We start from the raw sequence: 12,666 nt of genomic DNA on the forward strand, positions 1-12,666 counted from the left end.
TATCATGAAGCAAATCTTTATAAGCCACAACAATAAATACAAAATGTAAAACAAAAATATATTATCTACAATCTTATTCTGTGTAAGTAAAAAAAAAGAAAAAAAAAAAAAGAATATTTTTGTGCGTTTTTTCAGTGCCATGAATTAGTTCACACATGTCTTACCTTCATTAAGGAACTCTGATTTAATAGTGTGAAAGCACAACATCAAAAGGCATCAAAGTGAGTCCTGAACAATAAAGAGCATTTTCTTCATTTTCCATATCTAACAACAAAATCCCTTCAGGTGATTTCTGCTGATTTCTGTGTCAACAACTAAAGAAAGTGCTCTGTTTTATCTTGTTTTATTCATTAGGGGGCAGTGTGTATGTTCAGGTAAAAGGCTTCACTCTCTGTGATGTATTTACATCACTTGGGGTTTAACGTTTTATTTACAAATTACCTGATTTTACCATCTGAAGCTTACTACTGGACACTGATACAGACACAAAAACACAAACAGAGACACACTCGTACACACATAACACACCTTTTCCAAAAGAAACACATGATAACCTTTAACTTCGTCTGTAATCCTCATGCTGTATGTATAAGGTGTGCGGTCCTGCAGAATCTCATTTAGCCTGATAATATTTACAAATCGCTGTTTCAGAAATCCCTGAAGTGATGGGTATCTGTGGTGCTGAGCGGCAGTTCTCTGTGGAGTCTGATGCGTGCGTTCACTTGCAGTGGCACCTTGAATACTTAGTTTTTCATCATAGCCACCACTACGTTGTACATCATTACTTCTTGGGAGGTGGTCCTTCCTCTGTCTTGCTGTTGGCGAGGTTCTGGATGGACGCTGTGGGATCTACTCTGATTGATGCTTTGGACCTGAACTCTGACCTCGGCCTTGCCAGCGGCGTCATCTCGTGGTTCTCTGCGAACATCCTCCTGTCTGCTTCGGCCTTCCTCTTAATGAGCTTCTGAACGCGTTTGCAGACGAGGTAAATCATCTCGCAGATACACATTAAGATGCAGAAGGCAGAGGAGACCACCATGAAGAGGGTGAAGATCCTTTTCTCTGTGGGACGGGATATGTAGCAGTCCACCGTGTTGGGGCACGGCGGCAGGGAGCACTTGGACAAGCGGGGCATGTCGTAACCATCGTAGATGTGGTACAGGATGTAGAGGAAGCCGGCATCGAAGCCTGCCTTGAAAATCAGGCTCACCTATGAGAAGATAAATGAGGGTTAAACTGGGAAAAATACAAATTTCTCTTTAACTGCTGATCTGGGATTGATAACTTAAGGAGTGATGCATTTCCAAAGTCAGATGAGTTGATCTAATGCAGGCTATTTATTAAAAAAAACATCACTGCAAGTTAGCTTCAATCTGCTTTGGAAGGGTGGTGAAACTCCAAATATATCAGAAACTCTGACTTCAGTTTGGATCTGTGTTTATTAGTGTGGCTCCCTTCATTCTTACCAGGTAAGTCCACCACAGCCCCCCGCGTTTCTTCCCAGGGTTGGCATACAGATGGGCGCCCTTGTGGGAGGCGGTGTACTGCATGTCCTTCTTCTCCCTGTACTTGACGTGGCCGACCACCATCAGCGATGGGCAGGTGACGAAGATGAGCTGCAGGGCCCACAGGCGGATGTGGGAGATGGGGAAGATGCTGTCGTAGCACACGTTGTTGCAGCCCGGCTGGGCCGTGTTGCAGACAAAGTCTTTGCTCTCATCGCCCCACACCCGCTGCGCCGCCACCACGAACACCATCACCCGGAAGACGAACACCATGGAGAGCCAGACCCGACCGAAGACGGTGGAGTACTTGTTGACCCCGCTGAGGAGCGCCTCAAGTGCAGACCAGTTCATGACGGCTGCCTCAGAGGTGGAGGAGACCGAGGGAGATATAGGAGCTCCTCAAGAGATCGGGTGGGAGGGGGTTCTTGATGATCTGACCCTGAGGAATGAAGAAGTAACAAAGTAGATTAGAGGATAGTCGTAGAAGCACTTGAAAGCTAAAAACTACCTTTTTTTCCTCTTATATGTCGAATTTTTCAAGATGGTTGACAGACTTGAGATAGATACTGCAAATAGAAGAACTGATGTTGCTTTTAGTCATACATTACAACAATTAAACTCAACAGAGTCCTTTGTTACACCCTCCTTGGCTGGTAAACACCCACATCTTTCAGACTCCAAACAATTCGCATATAACTCAAGCACTCTGTTATAAATCTGTAGTCTCTGATTCTAAACAGACACAACCCTGCAAATATCAGTCATTTTCTCAGACTCAACGAAGCCCCTCTAAATCCCCAGGAGATGTTGTGCTGTTGCTTTCACAGAAGGGATCGTACTCAGCATGACAAGTGAACCGAAAGAGTGTGAAATAGGCAGAGTGCTCCTTTAAACATTACCTGTACTTACAGACTACCTCATCAAAACTGTTCATTTACTGGATTTACGTAAATATGTTTTGTATTCCATATAGTTGTCGGTACATAAATTACAGAAGAAAACATTCACATAACATTGTTAAATGCTACATTTACAGTTGTTTTGCATTTATTATAGGGGTGTCATGACATGCTGGACCAGTGCTGACAATAACCATGACAAATAAGTAGTGAAATATTTCTATAATGTTAAAATACATTCAGAATAATATCATAGGTAATGCATTGCAGGTATCTGTCTGGTTGATTGTCCATACACAACATAGTTATGTTTAACAACACAGTTATGGTTACAGACTCTCTCCACCTCTATCTTAATTCATTTGCCAAAATGGAGACAAAACAATAATAGATATTTTAATAGATATCGCAATAATGTTGCTATCATGAATTCTACTGGCCACAATAATCATGTAATGAAAATCTGATACGGTAACAGCCCCAGTTTCTATCGGTAACACTACAACAGTATCAGTGAAGCTTTTGCAGCCTTTCTCTTTAGGCATTCCCCAACTCTAAGAAGTTGGATAAACAACCAACAAAGGAACAGTTCTGAAATGATTTTCCGGCTGTATGAAATCAGAACAACCGGCGTCATGTTCACAAATGTGTTCCCTGTAATAGGTGTTCGGCGTTTACACAGAGCTACCTTTTCAATACAGACTCATTATACATCAGTGAGTAAGTCATCATCAGAGCCTCCCTTTGCTGAAAAGACAAACCAATACCCTCGACTCTATTAGTCAGCTGTTTGAACAGTGTGGCGGAGCAGGCAGTCGTTTGTTTAATCCCAAATGCCAATTGTAGTCGGGGTTTTCTTCAAAGGACTGTTAAGGGATAACATTTCATTTGCGAATGCGAGGCATGACAGTGTCACGGGACCTGTGATCTGGAAGGGAACTTCAGTTGAGATATCACCGTGTGGATTTAATGATCTGATCGTGTGCAGACTGTTAAATCACCTTTGCAGTTTTGAAATTTTCAAAGCCTTCAAATGCATATTTGAGTTTGTTGTGTAAGTGTGGACACAAGGAGGGTCTGCTGTGCTGCATAAGGGTTAGGGGTTTTTCTTTTGCAAGGATTTCTTTTCAGCAACAGAAAGAAGACGGGGGAAAAAAAAAAAGCTTCTCTTTTACATTTACATCTCATTCTGATGAATGCTCACGGCCTGACAGAACAAGTTGGATAACAGCCTCGCTGTCCACTGTTCCATTTCAGTTCTGTCTCGTCTAATCCTGAGAATTTGAATTCAGAAACACTTTTCCTTCAGCATTTCGGCATCACTGTAGATATATTGAGCTGTCAAATCAGTTGCTATTTTCTCTCTCATCCAGCATTCCTGACTATTAAATTACACAGCATAAAAAGACTTGACTCAATGGATGCTTTCAGAATCACAACATGGGCTATCGAAAGCCAGACACGTTCAATCACCGCTGATGTTACCTGCACTTTACCTCTCCTTCTAAATGGATAACACAACCAGTGGCATTAATCTTGCAGCGTGCATCACTCAGCCTGTGCCTCTGGGACTCAGATGTTCTGCAGTTTTTACTTATAGAACAGGCAGTGAGGACGATTCTTACTGCGAAGCTTCAGGCCTGTCATTTTTAAAAAAGTGATACAGAGGCTTGATAAACACATTTCCCCCTCACATGAATGTACAGTGTAATTCATTGCTTTCTCAACAAATGTTTAGAGGATGCGATTCCTCTCCTAATTTTGCACAAACTTTGAGGTGACATTCAGCCCAGATAGGAGAGGAAACCTCAGAGACAACAGTATATCTTGTCTGGCGACGCCGGACCACAATTTGTTTTCCCATTTTGCTCTAGATTGCAGCGTTGCCCTCCCTTCCCCGACGGCAGCCGGCCTCGTCTATCTCGTCGCCGCGGGTTTGTCTTTCTCTTTTGTTGTCGCAGAGGAGACATATCGCGCTCTCTCAGGTTGTGTGATGCATTTGATAGGAATATTCTAATTCACAGCCATGCAAATAAAGCTCTAGTGCTTGCCCCCGGCTTTATTAAGAGTGTGGGCTAAATCAACAACCATAAACAGTCTCAGCGTCACACACAACAGGTGAGGTATTAGGCATAAAAACCAACATAATCCTGAGTGAGAAAACATCCCTTTACAGTTCCTCTGACACAGCGATAAATCCTTGACTGTGACTCGCTCTACAGGTTGAGCTAGTTGCAAATACTTTTCCATCCACCAAGAATACGTTGTCTGTATGAGTCAAAGCTCCTGGCTAACAAGGTGGGGCTGAGGTTCTCTTGTGTGGCTTCTTTTTTTTTCCTTCTTCTCAGCTCTGCTTTTCTTAGTTTTTTTTTTTTCCCCTGTCATTCACACATCTCGCCTTTTTTTTTTCTCTTTTTCTTTTTTTTTTACCTTCAACCTGACTTTCTTCTATTTCTCAAGGTAACATGAATCAGCCGGAGGAGTAAAGCAGAAGCAATCCGTGTATAGTTTTATTCGCACCGCTTCCAGTTATCTGTCTTTACAAATCTCATTCTTTTGTACGCGCCGGGGCTGAGCTCTTCCCTTGACATGATCTTCCCTTGTTATATGATAGAAAAGGAACAGAATGAACAATATTCTTGCCCTTTTAGTGCCCCTTTTTCCTCACACTAGCTTTTGTCCTCTTGGATCCTTCCTCGTATTCATCTGATATTAAACCAAAGGACAGAAATTAATCTACATTACATCTGTTTTCTTGATCCAACAATTCTAATAAATACGGACAAATATAAAACACCTTACCCTAGAAGCTCTACGCAGGAGAGTTTTCTTGAGTGCCTGTCAGCTGCTCTCGCGTCGATGCAAACTGACTTGGTCTCACCTGGAGACTTTGAGGGGGCTGGCTTTGAGGTGTGAACCTGCTGGAAGACTTAAGGAATGGGAAGGAATGGGTGGAGCATCGTTTACAGACAGTTGCATGCTCTCACCTACTGGTAATTCTAATCTGTGCTTTTTGGGCAAGAGCAGACTTGCCTCAAGGTATTTTTTAACAACGACAGAGAAGTGACAAAGAAGTAACGTCAGAGAAAGGAAAGAGAAACAGCGCGACATGTAGACAGGCGTGGAATGGGAAATGATCAGATGAAAAAACGATAGTTAGACCTAAGACATTTAGAGGAAAGCAACAGGCAGGTGGACAAACACACAGATCTGTATGGTGTTGTATGTGGCATGAAACTGATGCAAATCAGCACATTAAGATGCAAAGTCTAATCCGTGAGGCGGTGTGAACGCTGGTCTGTGCTGGTTTCGGGCGTTTAACCTTTTGATCCCACTTAGCTACAGCTTCATCAGCTTGCATTTACTTCCCCGCTACTGTGCGAAGCGATGATTGGACATGCACAAAAAGAAAAAGATGTGAACTTCAGGCTGCCCCTTCTTGGCCCACTCGAAATGAAAGTCAGGGAAACATCTAAACGGCAGTTTGAAATAGAAAGTGAAGGAAAACACTGGGGAAATTTCAGTAAATGAAAGTAGTTTTTTTTTTTTTCGAGTGAAACTTATGGGCGTGCTGATATAAATTCACATAAAGTAAAAACAAAATCACACCCATGATCCCCTATGGCATCATATTTAAATTCAGCAAAGTTTTGGTGCTGAATGACATTTCTTTATGCACTTACACAAATAACATGATCAAAATGACTGATTACATGGCGGCTAATTCCCGCAGGAAATCCTGTTATTGATGTGTCTTCATGGCACACAGACTGGTGCATTCCATGGAAGGGAGAGATTTCTCAGATTTAAAAAAAAATGTAGTTTCCAAGTGCTGACACACCCACTCGTTTGGCTTGACGGCACTGTAACAAACACAGTAAGAGGAAGTAAACATCCGAACAAAAGGTACACATGCTCTTAATTAACACACGTAAATGTTTTTTTTTTTTATAAGATGAAAACTAAAACAGAGTAATGTCATATAGTTGTTGGGTTTTCTCTGTACCAAGCTGTTACTATGTGAACAACAGAGAGAATCAGACAAAGGAAAATGATAATTACTAAGTTCAGTTAGGGTGTGCCAAAGTAATGTTAGATCACAATACTTGTTACTTCCTTAGAACCCACTGAGCAGGTTCTTTCATCTGGATTCCTTTCTCTTTTTTTTTTCTTTTTTTTACATAATACCACTCGGTCCTTTTTAAAATTCCGAGATTGAACCCCACTAAAAATAGCACATTCTGCAGAAGGCTGAATTCTGCAGTAAATATAATATTATCTCGCGTTGTGAGAGGACACAGGCAGGAGGAAGATCAGACGGAGAGAAAGATGAATGCCTTTCTACAAAGAATATGTTATGCCCTCCGTTGGCCTCTAGAGAATGCTGATGCTCCATCGTTTTATTACGCTTTTTTTTTTTTTTTCTTCCTGCCAAGCTGAGGGGGAAAAGAGAGAGAGAGAGAGAGGCGAGAAATGTTAAGCAGATAGAGAACAGGGAATCTCATCTCTCCTATTAAGCAGCCACATCATCTGTAAGAAAGAAAGAGGGATCTAAGACAAGCCACATTACCAGTTGTCCTCAGTGATATTACTGTCTGAAAACAAGCACTTATGTGATTTAATTGTACTGACCTATAGATTTAACATTTAAAACACAAGCAGTCTCAAGTCGAAGCTGCGCGTCGAGCTCTGCGCACGCTTCCTCATTAGGCACGGTGAGTATATGTATGCAGATGCTCAGCCAATCAGAGTGACCCTATTTAACTCATATAGCTCTGCAGTAAATGAGGTGCTAGCAATGCCGTCATCCATAAAGTCCTAAGTAGCTTGGAATGAGCATTACACGTGGACATATTCGACCGGGAAAGTCTGGGAGCTTCTGGCTCATTCATGCCTGATCACAGCAAGAGAGTCCAAACCAGAGTTTGATTGTTCTCCATCCCTCTAACCCTGCTGCTCTGTCTTCACAAGCGTTTTGCCAATGTGTGGGTTTGTTTTGTGTAAATTTTTCAGCATAATAGTACAGGTGGCTACCACCGTTGCCAGGGAATTATGTTGAATGCTGGCGACAAAAAAAAGTCCACAACTGTCATTGACAAAACATGTTCGCATCATATTGGATTTCAATGTTATCATCGCCTAATTGGTCTCTTATGGTATTTCTTTCTCAATTCTTTCTGAAAGCAATACAAGGATGATGCTAATGATGACCAAGCACATGGATTTTTTTCCTCCAGCAGGTGCAGGAATTGCATTTTGCATTAAAACCTCATTAAAATCCAAGAGAAACAGCTCTGTGACCACGTTCAGGTTGATTTGGATACTTGGCTGCACTATACAGTGGAAAGTAACGAACTGCATTTATACAAGTACTGTACGTACAGTTTTAAGGTACTTCATGTCAGAGGGGAATATTGTACTTATACCACTATTTTTCCAACAGGTTTAGTTACTCTTCAGATGAAGATTTGACACAATGGATAATATGTTTTTAAAAATACAACATGTTGTTAGAGAACCAGTGGTTTCCAACTTTATTGGCTTCTGACATCTTACAAACAGCAGTGTGTTGTCGGATAAAAGAATCAGATGTCTTCGCAGCTCCACCAAATAGTGATTTTTTTTCCCCCTCTAAACTTCTCACATGGTTTCATTTCAGTAATTGTTCAAATGATCCAACGTCTCAGCAAAAATCAAAGATGAGAGAAAAAGTCCAGAAACTAAAAACAGATTTGTGAGGAAAAACAGACTTTCTTCTTGCATTAATCATCTGATGACCTCTCGTATTTATCTGCTGTCCCTGTATATAAAACTATAAAATTCCACCTGCATCTGCTACAACAGCAACATGCTGCTGACACACTGATGCTTCACTATTAATAATCCAATGATGTCATATACAATAACACACAGAGAGACAAACACATATTTCCTTGTGTGCTCTGTCAGCTAGCCTAAATACTGCTCTTCCTAAAATAAGACGATGGTCAAAGTCAGAAATAATTTTATGATGAAGTGCTTTATGACTCAAATGTTCTCTTATAAATGATAAGACAAAAATAGTGTGTCCTGCGTATGACTGACATGCTGCACTCAGTGAATGATCAGAACATGGTGTGAGTGTGGTGAAAAGCACAAATGTGACTGTTTTTGAGGCTGCAGAGGGAGGGGCAGGGAAAGATTTGTTTTTGCTTTGTATTGTCAGAGCTCCGAGATGTGTTTGGCTGTAATAAATCTAGAATATATCTCTACAATATAGTTTTGGATAACATCAGTGTTGTTCTGCCAGGCGACAATGGCAAGCAGATCAAGATTGTTTCAGATTTGCTGAAATTTTGAGACATATAAACACAAGACAAAGAATCCTTACAAGGAATTGCTAAAAAAAAACAAAACAAAAACACAACAACTAAAAAAACAAAATCATTCCAGATTAAAACATAAGCTTTTAAGTACTGATATGGATTGCACTTGGGTTAAAATCTACAAAATGTATCACAGAAAATATCTAGTGTGCCACCTAACCATCCATCCATCCATCTATCCATCCATCTATTTTCTATACTCCCTCTCATCCTCGTCATTAACATTTTGATCTGATGGTTTCTTATAGTATACTTTCTTATATTAGTTTATTCTTGGGGACCCCAGTCAGTAGTCCCGTCGGCAGGAATGCTTGATCAAAGCCTCCAAAGCTGTACAAACATGCTCAGAGTCAACACAAACACCTATGGAAGTGTCCGTGACCTCAACAGGCGCTCCATGTGCCATCAAAAATGTGACCTCGAATTTCATACAACACATGCCAGTGTACAATGTGAGGAAGACACAAACAACATCTTGCCTTTCTCCTCATGTGGGTGAAGACAGAAGACATCAGGCTGATTCATTCCTGACCTCTGTAAACTCTGTGTAACAAATTCAGCTCACGCTGTCAACGCCTTCAATTGTTTCCGTTAAGCAACCCTCTTGGAGCCATTACTTATTCTCCAACAAACCTGTCTGAATACATATTTGCAAAGAAACATTTCCCTGAACAAATTCTCAAAGTTTTGAAGGAGAAGTGTAGATTTTGCCTGAAAGGGATGTGATTCACATCTCTTTTTATTAGAATATATCCAGAGGAGATTGAAAGGTTCACAAGTGGCTCACTCCTGTGAGTCAGCAGGGCAGACTTAGTGACAACAATTCAAAAAAAATAAAAAATTTGCTTCACAAGTCTTCTCAGGGCCTGAAGAATGAAAAAGTAACTCCCACTGAGGAGCAGAGGAATACATCACTGGATGTTTTCTTCCTAAACACCAAGCAGAGCACATTTTCAGTGAGGGTGGCTAAAAACAAGAAAACCTTTCTCCAAACTCCTCATGAAAGTGCAGACGTTGTAGAAATGTGGGAACTGAAGCAAATGAGCAAATCACTCGATCACAACACCCCTTTCCTCACACCGCTTAGCTGTGTGTCTTCAAACGGGGGTAATCTAATGCTGCAGACTGAATAGTCTGTGCAATGTCTGCTGGCAATCCAAGATGCAAAGAGGAGTCCTGTTGCTGCCGTCTTTTTATAGGACTGAGCCTCCAAAAGATTAAATAGGCTCAGAGTGATTGGCTGAGCATGTGTGCGCATATTCTCATAATGTTGAAGCTACTAAATGAGTGCCAAAGCCCCATTAGAAATGTGTGAAATAAAACAGTGGAACAAGTTAATTATCTGCATGGGGAATTAAGGAAAATGAGAGTTTTACATTTGGTAACTGAAGCAGATTTGACATTTTTTATTTTATGACATGTGGTAATCAAAACTAGGGATGTCTCGATCCGATCTTGGGAGATGAGAATCGAGGGCAGATTAAGGCAGATTTTACCTTTATTTACGTTCCCTTATCACACAGGTATCGTAAAGGGAGAGACAATTCTTCCACTTCATTTTTCTTTTGGTTTGCTTGGCTGTTGGCAAACCAGCATAAAGTTGCGTTACCACCATCTACCAGAGTGAACGGTGGACTCAATATGTGGCAGGACGTTTGACATTAAAAAACAAAGACAATCCAGCAGCCACTTTCCTAGAATGCAAGTTTTGAGGGGTGCTGCATTCAATACTACCAGTTTGATGTGACAACTCAAAAGCAAACACTCACTGGAACATGGTGAGTTCATTCTGCTACTGTAACTCAGACAATGCAACACACCCTGGAGGATACTTTTAAAAGGAGAGAGAAACTTACTTGAGACAGCTACAAAGCCAAAAAGATTACAGAGAGGGTAACTGAATTCATCGTCCAGGATGAGCAGCCCATCTTTGGAGCATTTAGAACCACACAAAACCCCGTCAACATGACATTTCAGACAGTGGTTCATCACCTCCTGCATAACGTTGAGGAACAGCTTGGATGCAGAAGTGCATTGTCTTTCTTAATGTATTGCAGAGTTGTCAAGCCACTGGATTGATTTTAATAACTTTAATGTACTTGAAGTGTGCATTATCTAGGAAAATGGCATCAGATGGGGATGCAGCATTGGCAGCTAGTCAATATTAAATGACTCGGGGCAAAGAAACTTAATCGGGACATCCTGATTAAAACTATAGCAAACTTACCCACAAGACTACAGATTTCAACAAACTACAAAAAGTAGAAGTGAAAGATGTGGTATTAGAGTTTCAGGTGCGCTGTAAATATTAATTAGCAGAAGTTGACAGTTTTCTCGACATCCCTTTCATTCGTCTATACAAAACTAGCACCGTTCATCTGACAATGAAACGCTGATGTTTACAAATGCTCCACGTAGCTTTTCACCCGTCAGCTCTGAACTGTGTTTTACTTCAAATATCGAAACAATGCTGGATCCATCCCCAGTTGTCCTGTCAGGCCTTATGCCTCGTCTCTCTGATCATCCTCAACAAACCAACCCTCCCACAGCGCAACCCCTCCACTTTCCCCTGTTTCTATCCTCCACCACCGTAACCACCCACGCTCTACCCAAAGACCTTTCCCATTACTGTCACAGTCACTGTTCCAGCTTGGGTCATTCCCCAAGGTGTCAGAGCTGGTGTCGCCGAGTCGCCCCCCCTCCTCCGTGTGTTGTGACAGCACCATGCCTCCACCGCCACTGTGGATGATGTCAGGATGCCCCCTCAAGGAGGTTACCATCTTCTTTCTCTTTCTTTCTGTCTTTCTCTATCCATTAGATTGACTCCCTGGGATGCTGGTCTGTAGGAGTACAAAACAACAACAACAAAAAAAAAAAGGGTTGTCAGACTGTCAGGGAATGCGAGGGGGTTTCTGGGAAAAGCACAACGCTGGCAGGAAGCTGCTTTATGCCAGGAGTCGCTGATTACAACCAATCAAATAATCATTAATTACACTTAATGTGCACCACATAGCAAAAGGAACAACAGTGACAGCTCTTGGTAAAAACCCTCTAGATATCTGATGATATCAGTCACCAACCTGTAAATCTGCATTCCGATGTATTTTAACCACCGTCAGAAAGGTACACCCCATAGTCCGGTCATAGCTTAGCAACAGTAACAAAGCACCACAGACCAGCTTTGAATTTCTTGCCGAGAGCTCTGAGAATGATATCCAGTATCTCAAGAGTTTCGAGGGGGATGGGTTTCTGAGCTGTTTTTTTTTCCATATCCTTGAATTCTTACCGAACATGAAAGCATAAATCTAAACACTTGTGTTTTCTAAAGAGAGTATTCAAACCAGTGAAGAATTACAGCACATAGCATACAGTCTGGCTCACAGGATGCCGACTTTGGATATAACCCTGGGGCTACACGGTGCACGTATACTGTATGCAGATTGCACACGGAGAACATGTCGCGGTATGCTTTCATTATTATCAACGAATGTGACTACATCAGGCGTAAGAGCAGCACCTAAGGGGTGCGAATGTGCCGCAGGGATCAGTGATGCAAATGTAAAGAGAAAACCAATCTTTTATTTATGTTTTAACATGAAACGTGCCCTTTAACACAGAAATGGGTCATAAAGTGACTGTATTTCTTAAAATGTAACTACTTGCATGCAGGAGAAGACTGCTTTGTACCGAATAAAGCTTCCACTTTGGAGTCTTTATCATTCCGACATGAAGTTTTTGGTACCAGCTGATGGTTGCTAGGTATGTTTCTCAGCTCTGTGATGGGACCAGAATCTGAAAAGACAACACTCATTGTAGCCGTGGTGTGGACCTGTCATTTCCATCGTTCATTTCATGTCTACCTGTAGATAGACATCTACAGATTTGCTATCGGAAAGA

The 12,666-nt window shown here is 41.5% G+C and overlaps 1 protein-coding gene across 1 annotated transcript; it reads right to left on the reverse strand.

Annotated features, from left to right (window-relative positions):
- On the reverse strand, positions 1-5,305 carry gjb9b (gap junction protein beta 9b). Its single transcript, XM_008295094.1, has 3 exons — positions 5,207-5,305; positions 1,467-1,944; positions 1-1,210 (listed from the first exon to the last, which is right to left on the reverse strand). Exons 2-3 carry the CDS (start codon positions 1,854-1,856, stop codon positions 782-784), a joined length of 819 nt encoding a protein of 272 aa, XP_008293316.1. The 5' UTR covers positions 1,857-1,944; positions 5,207-5,305; the 3' UTR covers positions 1-781.
- Between the last annotated feature and the right edge of the window lie 7,361 nt (positions 5,306-12,666).

Source organism: Stegastes partitus, unplaced genomic scaffold (assembly GCF_000690725.1).
Source record: "Stegastes partitus isolate 25-593 unplaced genomic scaffold, Stegastes_partitus-1.0.2 Scaffold1019, whole genome shotgun sequence".
Lineage (NCBI taxonomy): Eukaryota > Metazoa > Chordata > Actinopteri > Pomacentridae > Stegastes > Stegastes partitus.

What these genes read in the sequence shown, in the direction of transcription:
- gjb9b (XM_008295094.1), bottom strand. Translation starts at nt 1,856, where the DNA reads ATGAACTGGTCTGCACTTGAGGCGCTCCTCAGCGGGGTCAACAAGTAC. An exon ending in GGCTGTGGTGGACTTACCTG is followed by an intron (nt 1,211 to 1,466) that starts GTAAGAATGAAG and finishes ATCTTCTCATAG; the next exon opens with GTGAGCCTGATTTTCAAGGC.